At 45.6% G+C, this 13,540-nt stretch overlaps 1 protein-coding gene across 1 annotated transcript in view; it reads left to right on the plus strand.

Moving 5' to 3' along the window:
* DNAH3 (dynein axonemal heavy chain 3) overlaps positions 1–13,540 on the plus strand; it is a 205,329-nt gene that overhangs the window by 14,716 nt on the left and 177,073 nt on the right. The window contains exons 8-10 of the mRNA XM_025369846.1: positions 1,465–1,660; positions 8,995–9,120; positions 11,433–11,628. Coding sequence (XP_025225631.1) covers positions 1,465–1,660; positions 8,995–9,120; positions 11,433–11,628 — 518 coding nt within the window. The remainder of the gene's footprint in view (positions 1–1,464; positions 1,661–8,994; positions 9,121–11,432; positions 11,629–13,540) is intronic.

Below are 13,540 nucleotides of genomic sequence, written 5' to 3' on the forward strand. Positions count from 1 at the left end.
CTTTTTTTTTTTTTTTTTTTTTTTAGTGACAGGGCCTCCCTATGTTGCCCAGGCTTGTCTTGAACATCCTGGACTTAAGAGGTCCTCCTGCCTCGGTCTTCCAAAGTGCTGGGATTATAGGGATGAGCCATCACACCTGTCCGAGATTCTATACTTCTTCTTCTTCTTCTTTTTCCTTTTTTTTTTTTTAGACAGTCTCGCTCTGTCGCCCAGGCTGAAGTACAGTGGTGTGATCTTGACTCACTGCAACTGCAGAGGTTGGTCAGGATTTCCAGACCAACCTGCGCGGACCCCTGGGTTCAAACAATTCTCCTGCCTCAGCCTCCTGAGTAGCTGGGCTTACAGGCGCTCACCACCATTCCCAGCTAATTTTTGTATTTTCAGTAGAGACGACATTTCGCCATGTTGGCCAGGCTGGTCTCTAATTCATGACCTCAAGTGATCCGCCCAACTCAGCCTCTCGAAGTGCTGGGATTACAGGTGTGAGCCACCGCACCCGGCCTGCTACTTGTTCGTTATGACCCAGCACAAATGTTACTTCCTCTATGAAGCTTTCTACCACTCTTTCTTAGTATGTCAAACATCTGGTCTCTAAATTTCTATTTCTAAGTGTAATGGATGGTATCATCCATGGTGGGTTTTCTTGTGTGTGCATCTATTTTGGTGTGAGAAATCAATCAGTGATTAATGAGGTATCAGCAAATCCTATGTCATTGTCATGCATGATACTAGACATCCTACCAGGGCTCAACCCCAGATTCTAAGTGCTCTACTCCGTGAAGTCACACTCCTCCTTCCTGTAAAATACCCTCAGAAAGAAAACAAACACCAACAGTGAAGCTTCCCCAGTTGAATTATACCCAGGGGATTACCCATGACCTTGCAAATGGACAGAGGCTCATTTACATTCTAAGAGTTGAAGCTAAGGCCAGGTGTGCTAGCTCATGCCTATAATCCCAGCACTTTGGGAGGCCGAGGCGGGTGGATCACCTGAGGTCAGGATTTCAACACCAGCATGGCCAATGTGGCAAAACCCTATCTCTACTAAAAATACAAAAAATTAGACAGGTGTGGTGGCAGGCACCTGTAATCCCAGCTACTCGGAAGGCTGAGGCAGGAGAATCGCTTGAACCCAGGAGGCGGAGGTGAAAGTTGCAGTGAGCTGAGATTGAACCATTGCAATCCAGCCTGGGCAACAGAGCGAGACTCCGTCTCAAAAAAAAAAAAAAAAAAAAAAAAAAGAGTTGATGCTAAGGTCAGGCATAGTAACTCACGCCTGTAATCCCAGCACTTTGGGAGGCTGAGGTGGGAGGATCACTTGGGCCCAGGAGTTTGAGACCAGCCTGGCCAACGTAGTGAGACCCCGTCTCTATATTAAAAACAAAACAAACAAAAAAACGAGTTGAAGCCAAGGGCACAACCCTTACAGCTTAGTAACGAGGTGTTTGCCCTTTCCGGTTGTAGTTGATTACATCCTCATGGACCCAGTGGAGAGAAAACGGCTCTTTATTGAGAGCATTCCCCGCTTGTTTCCTCAAAGAGTGATCCGGGCCCCTGTGCCCTGGCACAGTGTCTACAGGAGCGCCAAGAAGTGGAACGAGGAGCATCTGCACACGGTGAACCCCATGATGCTCAGGCTGAAGGAACTGTGGTTTGCAGAGTAAGAAGTCCCTCCCTTTTTTTTCATTCCCTTTCTTTACCGCATCCATGCATAAGCAAGCCTATTCTGCCGTACGCAGTGGGAGGAGCCCTGACAGTGCAGAGAAATGAACGAAAAAAATCCTAGCCCAAACGTGCACGTAAACTATAAGTGACACCTCTCCTTGCAGGCTTATGTGGCCCCCCTTTGTGTCCCCAGGGCACCCCGTGCCTATCTGTAAGCACTGGAGTATCCTGCTTAATTGCACAGACTTGGAGCCAGCCTGCTCAGGTCTAACTCCTAGCTCTGCTGCTTCACAGGCATATATGTGTGTATATATGCTTTCTTTATCTCTAAATTTGTGATAATGTTAATAAGTTTCCACTTCATAGGATTGATAAGCAGAATCAATAACTTACTATATCCAAAGCACTTAAAACAGTATCCAGTATAACCTAAGCACCAGTAATTGTTAATTTGGCATTACCTCCATGACAACATCACCCTCAGTTTTTGTTTTTGTTTTTGAGACAGAGTTTTGCTCTTGTTGCCCAGGCCGGAGTGCAATGGCACGATTGTGGCTCACTGCAACTTCTGCCTCCTCGGTTCAAGTGATTCTCCTGCCTCAGCCTTCCGAGTAGCTGGAATTATAGGCATGCACCACCATGCCTGGCTAATTTTGTATTTTTAGTAGAGACGGGGTTTCTCCATGTTGGTCAGGCTGGTCTCGAACTCCCGATCCCAGGTGATCCACCCGCCTTAGCCTCCCAAAGTGCTCACCCTCAGTTATAATAGAACGTTTACTTATTTGTCTCCCTCTAGCCTGTGAGATGTGTGTGGGCTTGGGTTTTCTTTCTTTTTGTTTGTTTGTTTTTGAGACAAATCTCACCTTGTCATCCAGGCTGGAGTGCAGTAGCACAATCTTGGTTCACTGCAACCTCCTCCTCCCAGGCTCAAGCAATCCTCCCACCACAGTCTCCCAAGTAGCTGGGACCGTAGAAACACACCACCACATCCAGCTAATTTTCTGTAATTTTTTTTGTAGAGACGGGGTTTCACCATGTTGCTTAGGCTGGTCTCAAACTCCTGAGCTCAAGCAATCCGCCCACCTCGGTGCCCCAAAGTTCTGGGATTACAGGTGCAAGCCACCATGCCCAGACGGTCTTATTCCTTTATGTAACAGTGCCAGTGCAGGGCTGGCAGGCAGTGATCTCTCAGGTATTATTTATCAATGATTAAATTGGCAAAACTCTGTCTCAAAAAAAAAAAAAAAAAATTGTAGGAGTCCAGATGAGGTAGAAGCCACCTTTTTTCACTCTTTCATTTTTTAAAAAAGCGAGATATCCACATTCCATAAAACTCACCCTTTAAAAGTACACAATGCAATAGTTTTTAATATACTCACAAGTTTGTTTAATCCTCACCACTGTTTAATTCAAGAATATTATCATTATCCCCAAAAGAAACCCATTAGCAGTCACTCCCCATTCTCGCCTTCCCCCATTTCCTCCCAACCACTACTCGATTTTCTGTCTCTATGGATTTGCTTTTTCTGGACATTTCATAGAAATGGAATCATGCGGCCGGGCGCGTTGGCTCACGCCTATAATCCCAGCACTTTGGGAGGCCGAGGTGGGCGGATCACGAGGTCAGGAGATCGAGACCATCCTGGCAAACACGGTGAAACCCCATCTCTACTAAAAATACATTAAAAAAATTAGCCGGGCGTGGTGGCGGGCGCCTGTAGTCCTAGCTTCTCGGGACGCTGAGGCAAGAGAATGGCGTGAACCCGGGAGGCAGTGGAGCTTGCAGTGAGCGGAGATTACGCCACTGCACTCCAGCCTGGGTGACAGGGCGAGACTCCATCTCAAAAAAAAAAAAAGAAAAAAAGAAATGGAATCATGCAATATATGATCTTTTGTGTCTGGTGTCTTTCAGTGAACAACGTTATCATCTTTCATCCACATTGAAGCTTGTTTTTTATGGCTTCCTTTTTATGGCTGCATACTAATCCATTGGATGGCTATCTCACATTTGTTTTATCTGTGTATCAATTGCAGTGGCCCTGGAGGTGGAAGACTGTGGTTTTTTTAGTGAGCCCTTCACGAAGGGGTACAAATCCTGGTGAGAGAATGAAGACACCGGAGTTCACTGAAAGGCCAGGCTAATGAAATGATGAATTGCCCCCATCTGAGTTTTTTATTAGATAAATTAGAGGCAGATATGCTTACTTAACTTTGATTGGCCGAACTTATTAGCAGCTCATGTATTTTGTTTTGAGAGGATCTCTAGCTTTGAATATGTTCAGTCTTAAGGGAGCCCTGTGACTTGGAGAACCTACTTGTTTTTCAAATCCTTAGTTTTCTTTTATTTTAAAAAGGAAGGAGGGGGTGAAGTCAACCTAAGACAGAGCCCACCAGTGAAAAGAAACACCTGTATTCTCTTCTTTGAACTGAATTCAATTTTCTAAAGCCTTGGAGGTACCCGTCAGCAGTCAGGACATTGAGAAAGAATAAGTAATTTTCTAACTGGGTGAAGCATATAAAATAATAATTTATAGAATAGGATCTGAATTCTGGTTCTTGTTGTGTCTCTAATTAACAGTATAATTTAAAGAAAATTAATCCCTCTGTGACCCTGTTTGTTTGTTTCTCTCTTTCTATCTTTCTTTTAGACAGGGTTTTGCTCTGTCACCCAGGGTGCAGTGCCGTGGCGTGATTAGAGCTCACTGCAGCCTCAAACTCGGGCTCAAGGGATTCTCTCGCTTCAGCCTCCCAAGTAGCTGGGATACAGGTGCATGTCACCATGCCTGACTAATTTTTAAATTTTTTGTAGAAACAGGGTCTCTCTATGTTGCTTAGACTGGTCTTGAACTCCTGGCCTCAATAATATTTCCCACCTCAGCCTCCCAAAGTGCTGGGATTACAGGCGTGAGCCACCACCTAGTCTGACCCTATTTTCTACATGCAAATACCATGATAGCAATACCTACCTCATGGAGCTGTTAGGTAAGGAAAGTGCTTAGACTACTGCTTGGCAGACAGTAGTTGCTCAACAAATGAACGTATCGCTTTAAGTGCAAGCGTGTTTATGAACTCAAAAAATAACATAGAAACTCGTGAGGAAGTCAGTCTTAGAGCTAGGTGAATTGCCAGGAACTTCATGCTAAGAAGATAACAGATAATCACATGTATGTGAGTTTACACTGATCATGTAGCAAAGATGGCAAATTGTTGAGCCTATAGCTTCACTGAGAAGAAAGGCTTTTTACCACTTGTTTTTCATGGTTCTCTGAGGAAGATTATGCCAGCAACAGAAACACCAAAGTGAACTGAAATCATTTAGAAGAATTTTATGAACTGAACCAAAAAAATCAGCAATGAGAGCCTGAGCGTGGTGGCTCATGCGTGTAATGCCAGCACTTTGGGAGGCTGAGGCAGGCAGATCACTTGAGGTCAGGAGTTCGAGACCAGCCTGGCCAACATGGTGAAACCCTGTCTCTACTAAAAATACAAAAATTAGCCAGGCGTGGTGGCATGTGCCTATAATCCCATTTACTTGGGAGGCTGAGGCAGGAGAATCACTTGAGCCTGGGAGGTGGAGGTTTCAGTGAGCCAAGATCGTGCCACTGTATTCCAGCCTCGGTGACAGGGCGAGACTTCATCTCAAAAAAAAAAAAAAAAAAAAAAATTAGCAGTGAGAAAGATTGGTTAAGGAAATGATATAGAGCTATTTTCTTATGTGACCTGCACTATTTAACTTCAGGTTCTTAGTGATCAATGAAAGGTGGGTGGGGGTTGAAGGCTAAAGTGAGGATTGTGGACTGAGAAAAGAATAGGAAATCTGGTCTGGCCAATGTGGGAAGTTTGTTAGGATTCTATGGAAGCTGAGTAACAGAATTATCAAGTGGGGTCAATGGCCATATTAGGGGTGGCTGTCCAATGTGTGGTGAGTGAGGTCCTCCAGCCTTATCCTTGCCTAGCAGTGCTTTATGCCTGGTGAGATAAGGTGAAAACTAAGCTCATCACCTCCACCAAAAAGAACTAGAAATGCAGCCTTCAGGATTTAGGGAGGATGAGGAGAAATGCCTAACTGGTCATTAAAATGAATGATGAAAATGAGAGGCAAGAATTTAGATGAGCTGAGAAATTGGGCGAAGATCCAGTTTGGGAAGTAGTGACAAGGAGGGATCATTTAAAGGAGCGATTTATAAATGAATGGAATAGACGTCAGGAAGAGAATTGGTGGATTTTTTAGCTAAAAAGAGGACTTGGGAAGTGTGGCAAAGGATAGGGCATCCATCGATCTGGGAGAAACAGGTGAAAGTAAGCGTGTCATAGGAGAGGGCAGAAGGAGATTTGTCTGTTCATTCAACAAATATTCACTGAGTGGCCGCACTGTATAAGGCACCACGCCCAGCAGCGTTGTGTCTGTCTTGGTGAACCTGCCCCCAGGGGAAGTGGTGGTGTTTCCTGCAGTGGAACACCTGGTGATTGTAGATCAAAGTAAAATTCTGCCTGGACTCATTACAGAAACCTACGGGAACCTCATCACAGCTGCTTTCACAGAGGCCGTGGGGATCTGCCCTGGGGGTCCATGTTGAGTGGCATGAGCATGGCGTGGAGAAGTGGTCCATGAACATGAACATGTAGCCAGCACTTTTCTGGTTCTCTTTCCTACTACAGGGCTGCCATGTTGCACAACTCTAGGGGGCATCATTCACTTAGAACACAGTATGAATGGTGGCCTCTGCAACTGTCTGATGCAATAGGACGCGACAGCCACATCCTTGGTTGACCAACATTTAGCTGCTATGCCTGACGGGTTAATAGGAGGAAAAAAATAAAAAATAAAAAGTGGAGAGCTTGACCAGGCATGGTGGCTCACACCTGTAATCCCAGCACCTTGGGAGGCTGAGGTGGGTGGATCACCTGAGGTCGGGAGTTGGACACCAGCCTGGCCAACATGGTGAAACCCCATCTCCACTGAAAATACAAAAATTAGCTGGGCATAGTGGCGTGCATCTATGGTCCCAGCTACTTGGGAGGCTGAGGCAGGAGAATTGCTTGAACCCCGGAGGTTGAGGGTGCAGTAAGCCAAGATTGCGCCACTGTACTCCAGCCTGAGTGACACAGTGAGACCCTGTCTAAAAAAAAAAAAAAAAAAAAAAAATGGAGGGCTTGATGAGAGCTTTTTGTTAGTTTTTGCTTTTCCTTATCCAGCCGCTCTATTCTACTGATATACTCTGGACAACTCTAGCATCAGTAGTTCTAGGAGGTGTCACTCAGGCATAAGATACAAAATAAACATATATTAGGTCCAAAGGCTCTTTTCTCTCTTGGCTTCCAAACTGTGAGTTCATTTGTTTCTTTCATTCATTTAGTCATTCATTCATTCACTCGTTTAACAAATAGGTGCCAGGTCCTGGTTATGTGCTAAGCATTGATTTAGTGCAGTAGATAACAGAAGTGAGTTCATTTTTCTAGGGGGAAAACAAACAATAAATATATTAGGTAAATAAATTAGATAATATGTTAGAAGGTGATGGGTACTATGAAAAGAAAAATTAGCCAGAGTAATGGGGATAGGGAGTGTGGTTTGTGTGGGGCTGGGATGGGGCTGCTTGCCCATAAAATACTTGTTTGAATCTAACAAACCTCCCCGCCACGCCTGTTCCACTGATGGGATGGATGCAGCTTAACACCAGGGTGCATTTGTTTTTGTGTTTGAGAAAGAGCCTTGCTCTGCTGCCCAGCCTGGAGTGCAGCGGTGCGGTCTCGGCTCACTGCAACCTCTGCCTCCCAGGTTCAAGCAATTCTCCTGCCTCAGCCCCCTGAGTAGCTGGGATTACAGACGCCTGCCACCAGGTCCGGCTAATTTTTGTATTTTTTTTTTTTTTTTTTTTTTTAGTAGAGTTGGGGTTTCACCATGTTGGCCAGGCTGGTCTCTAACTCCTGACCCCAAGGGATCCACCCACCTTGGCCTCCCAAAGTGCTGGGATTACAGGCCTGAGCCACCGCACCTGGCCCCAGGGTGCATTTCTTGACAAGCAGAGCAGTCACCCATTCTGGCCCTTTGGACCGGGCAGAGCCTGCACAACCACACACCCAGCCATGGTAGCCTTTACTATGAAGGTGACATTTGAGCCAAGGCTGGAAGGTGAAGAGGTCAGCCCCGTAGAAGTCGAGGGGGATGAGTACTGGAGGCAGCAGGAACAGCCTGTGCAATGGACCCAAGCGCAGCAGGTGGGCGTGTCCTGGAAACAGTATGAGGTGAGCGTGGAGCATCGTGAGTCAGGGAGGTGGGTAGGAGAGGAGGTCGAGGTGGGGAGGTGGGGGGAGGTGACAGGCAAGACAGGAGCAAGAGAGATGGCACAGGGTGCAAAGCACCTAGTGGGCCCCAGTCACTAGGCACGCTTTTACTCTGAAATGGGAAGTCTTTGGAGGGTTTTGAGCAGATAGAATCTGACTTAGGTGTTAAAAGGATACCCCTCGTAATGGAGAAAACTCTCATTTCTCACTGGTTGGTCTTTCTTCGCCCTCACAGTGACAGGAGTTAGAGGGCTTAAAGAGGCTTTTTTGGCTCAATAGGCTTTTTTTCCTTTTTCTTTTTGGAGACAGGGTATTGCTCTGTCACCCAGGCTGGAGTGCAATGATGCAATCAGGGCTCCCTGTAGCCTTGACCTCCTGGGTTCAAGCAATCCTCCTGCCTCTGCCTCCTAAGTAGCTGGGATTACAGGTGTGCACCACCACACCCAGTGTGTCTTTTTTGTTATTGGAGAGATGATGTCTCACTATATTGCCAGGCTGGCCTCAAACTCCTGAGCTCAAAGCCATCCTCCCTCCTTAGCCTGCAAAGTGCTGGGATCCATAAGCTCTTTGTTTTAAATCAAGGCAGTCCTCAAAGTTGCCTTCAAGAGCTCACCCAGAGGCTTGGGTGAATCCCATTTGATGATGAAGATGGTGATCTGCTTGGTCCTGGCCTCTGGGTCTTCACTGTTGTAAAGAACATTGATTCGTCCATTTGATACCCAAGTTCTTAGCCAGCTGAGTCTCCAGCTGGTGCCACAACCCCGCCCCTCGATGGCTTATGCAGAGTGAGGCACATCTAAGGCTCAGGATCACTCTTGGGTCACCTCATTTGTCCCCTCCCTGCAAGCGTTCTTTAGTACTTAGCTCCTCCCTCCTCAGCCTCCCATATCCTCCTCAGGATCTTTCCCATATCCTGGAATTCTTTTGATTCTGCTTAACTTTTCTCTCATTGAGAAACGTGAACACACACCCTTGGAACCTGTCCTGTGGGATTTGTTATTAAGCGTTCTTTAGCTTAGGAAATTTCTCCCTCTCTTTTGGCAGATTCAGAGACCTCAGGTTTGTTCGAACAGCAGAAATACTAGCGGGAAAATTGCCTCTGCAGCCTCAGGAATATTGGGATGTGATCCAGAAACACTGCCTGGAGGCGCACCAGACTCTTCTCAACAAGTCAGTATCTGCCCTCCGAGTGGGGATGCACCACGATACCTTAAAGACTGAAAACCCTCTGAAATGAAGCTGGTACCCAGCCTGGGGGTCGTCCCACCGGCATCCTTTTGTGTCTTTTTTTTTTTTTTTTTTTTGAGACGGAGTTTCTTTCTGTTGCCCAGGTTGGAGTGCAATGGCGCAATTTCAGCCCACTGCAACCTCCACCTCCCGGGGTCAAGCAATTCTCCAGTCTCAGTGTCCCAAGTAGCTGGGACTACAGGCGCGTGCCACCACGCCCAGCTGATTTTTTTTATTATTATTAGTAGAGACGGGGTTTCACTGTGTTAGCCAGGCTGGTCTCAATCTCATGACCTTGTCATCCACCCGCCTCAGCCTCCCAAAGTGCTGGGATTACAGACATGAGCCACCGCACCCGGCCTCGTGTCCTCTTTTTTTCATGTCCAGCTGCTTTCTGCCCCACGCCTGGTGTCCCTCTGCCTTCTTGAAACTCCCCCATCACCATTCCTTGGGAGGCTGTCACCCCCATTTCCTCCTCCTGGGATCCTTTAAACCAGCTGTCCCCGCCCATTTTGGCAACAGGGACTGGTTTCGTGGAAGACAATTTTTCCACAGACTGGGGCAGGGGGATGGTTTTGGGATGATTCAAGCACACAACATTTACTGTGCACCTTATTTTTATGATTACATTGTAATAGATAATGAAATAATTCTACGACTCACCATAATGTAGAAACAGAGGGAGCCCTGAGCTTGTTTTCCTGCAATTAGACGGTCCCATCTGAAGGTGATGGGAGACAGTGACAGATCATCAGGCATTAGATTCTCCTAAGGAGTGTGCAACCTAGAGCCCTCGCATGTGCCGTTCACAATAGGGTTCACGCTCCTGTGAGAATCTAATGCCGCTGCTGATCTGACAGGAGGCAGAGCTCAGGCGGTAACAAAAGCCATGGGGAGTGGTTGTAAATACAGATGAAGCTTCGCTCACCCACCTGCTGCTCACCTCCTGCTGTGCAGCCGGGTTCCTACACAACCAGTCTGTGGCCCAGAGGTTGGGGACCCCTGCTTTAGACCTTGCTGTGTTACAGGGGAATGCATTTGATTGACTTATATTCAGATGGTCCAGATAAACAGCCTCAAGATTTCAAGGCAAAAGGGTTTCTTACATTTACACAATTCCTTTTTTGTTTGCAAATGCTTGCAAGACTACCTCCACAGCCAGAGAAATTCCCTTGTGTAAAATGGTGATAATAATACCTGCGGATGGGTTTTCTATTAGCAGAGAAATTGTAGATGCAATCATTGGCACATAATAGCTGCTCAATAAATCTCATACCTCTATGACTACAACCAGTAGTAGTGCTTCTCTGACTGCTAGAGTAGTACCTTTTTAGCAATCAGAGAAAAGATGCGATAGGATGAAAAGGCCAGTGGTTTCCACTGGGAATTAGAAACTGGAGGACATGGGAGGAAAGAAACAATGAACCATCTATTTCTTCTTCTTTGTTGTTGTTTGTTTGTTTGAGACAGTTCCACTCGCTCTGTCACTCAAGTTGGAGTGCAGTGGCACGATCTCAGCTCACTGCAACCTCCCATCTCCCAGATTCAAGTGATTCTCCTGCCTCAGCCTCCCAAGTGGCTGGGACTACAGGTGTGCGCCACCGTGCACCATGCCCAGCTAATTTTTTTTTTTTTTTTTTTTTTTGGAGAGACGGGTTTTGCCATGTTGGCCAGGCTGGTCTCAAACTCCTGGCCTCAAGTGATCTGCCCACTTTGGTCTCCCAAAGTGCTGGGATTACAGGCATGAGCCACCACACTTGGCTATTTCTTCTTTTGGTTTTCTGATTTCTACCATCAACTTCTGAGCAGCCAGGGCCACAGTGGAGTTTCTCCTTTCATGTTTTGTTTCTTCGCTCTTTGTTCTCTCTTTCCCGCTACGAAGTCTGAATCAGAGGCCAGGCACCTGCTAGAGAGAGAGAAGTTGGACAGAACATTCTAGTTCCTTATGCGCCTTTACCCCAATCTCTGATTATAATGAAGAAACTGTAGACTCTTTCAGCAGGATGTGCCACCAATATCCCCTTTTCATTTGGGTATTCTCAATGGAAGAATAACCTGTTAATTCAAATCTTATTACTTTTTTCCCAAGAAAGAGGCATGGCAGGTAAGGTGACCGGAAATTGAAAGTACTGATTTGCGAGGCTGCTTGGTGGGTCATGAGCCCATCTGCCTCATCACTGAGCTCAGGGGGCATGGCAAGAGGGTTCCTCGGAGCCCAGAAGAGCTTCTCACGTGGACACCTTCTGTCTTTACAGGTGGATCCCCACCTGTGCCCAGCTTTTTACCTCACGGAAGGAGTACTGGGTTCATTTCGCTCCTAAGAGCAACTATGACTCCTGTCGAAACATTGAGGAATATTTTGCTTCTGTGGCATCATTCATGTCGCTGCAGCTCAGGGAGCTGGTCATTAAGTCGCTTGAGGACCTCGTTTCCCTTTTCATGATACACAAAGTATGTCACGGACCTGCACTTGGACCTTTTGAGGGGTACAACCTGGTTACCTGGTTAGAGCCAGGATTCTGTCGTGTATGTCCTCAGCTGTGAGCCAGGGCACAAAGTGAAATGCCTGACTTGCACCCACATCAGGCAGTTGTTAGTTTATAAAAATGCCTTCTTTTAGCTGGAAGAAGGATATTGAATGTTGCCAACACACACGCACAAATGGTAAATGTGGCTGGGTGCAGTGGCTCATGCCTATAATCTCAGCACTTTGGGAGGCCAAGGCGGGCAGATCACCTGAGGTCAGGAGTTCAAGACCAGCCTGGTCAACATGGTGAAACCCCATCTCTACTAAAAATACAAAAATTTGCCTGGCGTGGTGGCGGGTGCCTGTAGTCCCAGCTACTCGGGAGGCTGAGGCAAGAGAACTGCTTGAACCCAGGAGGCAGAGGTTGCAGTGAGCCCAGATCATACCATTGCACTCCAGCCTGGGCAACAAGAGTGAAACTCTGTCTCAAAAAGAAAAAAAAAAGTAAACGTTTGAGATGATGGATATGCTAATTACCATGATCTCACTATATATTATATGTATCCCGTAAATATGTACAATTAATAGGTATCCTTTTTTAATTTTTAAAGAGAGATATAAAACTGTAAATAAAATCTTATAAAGTCCAGTCCAGCGGTGGATTGGAATAATTTTAAAAATAATTTCCTTAAATATATAGCAAACTTTCTTGAGATAATTAATCAGTATTAAGTTGGTAAAAATGTACAGAAGTAGAGAAGTTGTTAAGAAAATGTAAAGAAAAATTGCATAAAATGAAATACATATGGCTTACACTTCGAGGAGAAGGAATCATTTTTTTCATCCTCTCTGTTACAAGGAAGGGGTTGGAAAAGGTTTGTTTTCAATCTTTGGCTTGAAACATACAATGGCTTATATGTTTCATTGCAGATATGGGCTTTTGTTCTTTGGTCTCGGCAAGGTGCACCTGCAAAGACAAAAGGCTTTGTTGACCTAATTAAGAACTTTTTTCATGAAACTGTTTTAGTGAAGTCGAAATGAAAACTAAAAACACTGGCCAGGCGCGGTAGCTCACGCCTGTAATCCCAGAACTTTAGGAGGCCGAGGCAGGCAGATCACCTGAGGTCAGGAGTTCGAGACTAGCCTGGTCAACATGGTGAAACCCCGTCTCACTAAAAATACAAAAATTAGCCAGGCATGGTGGTGCATGCCTGTAGTCCCAACTACTCAGGAGACTGAGGCAGGAGAATTGCTTGAACCCGGGAGGCAGAGGTTGCAGTGAGCCGAGATCACGCCACTGCACTCCAGCCTGGGTGACAGAGCAAGACTCTGACTCAAAAAAAAAAAAAGACACTGAAAACAGTAAGTCCTAGTTTTCAAAGCACCATAGCATTCCCTGAATTTAGATAGCCTAAAAATCGATAAACTTTTGAATTTTATGCCATGTGCACGTTTTACCTTAAAAAAGTGATAAAAATTAAAAATTACCTGGTTATAAATGGTTAAGTTTTCCAAATGAAGTAAAGATGAACAATTGGCCTTTTGCTCAAAAATATAGAAACCAATGGTGCTGAATTGCATTGTTAGCTCTCTAAAGAGGACCAATCTATAAATGTCATTGTAATTGTCTGCTTTGCTAAGCAGAAGAAACCCAGGAGTGGAAGCCAATCTCACTCTAAAATTCCACACAAAGGGAAATGTAAAATCTTCCTGTGTCTGGAAAAAAGGGGGGAATTTATAGGTGTTTGATATACAGTAGGTATTCACCAGATATCATCAGTCATCTTTAAATGGATCTAGAAACCTCTGTGTTAGACGTACTTTACAGCTGCCTTATGACAATTTCATTAGGCGCTGTGGTTTATGAGGGTATCCTGGGTTAGAGCTTTTGTAGGG

This window comes from Theropithecus gelada, chromosome 20, assembly GCF_003255815.1.
Source record: "Theropithecus gelada isolate Dixy chromosome 20, Tgel_1.0, whole genome shotgun sequence".
Lineage (NCBI taxonomy): Eukaryota > Metazoa > Chordata > Mammalia > Primates > Cercopithecidae > Theropithecus > Theropithecus gelada.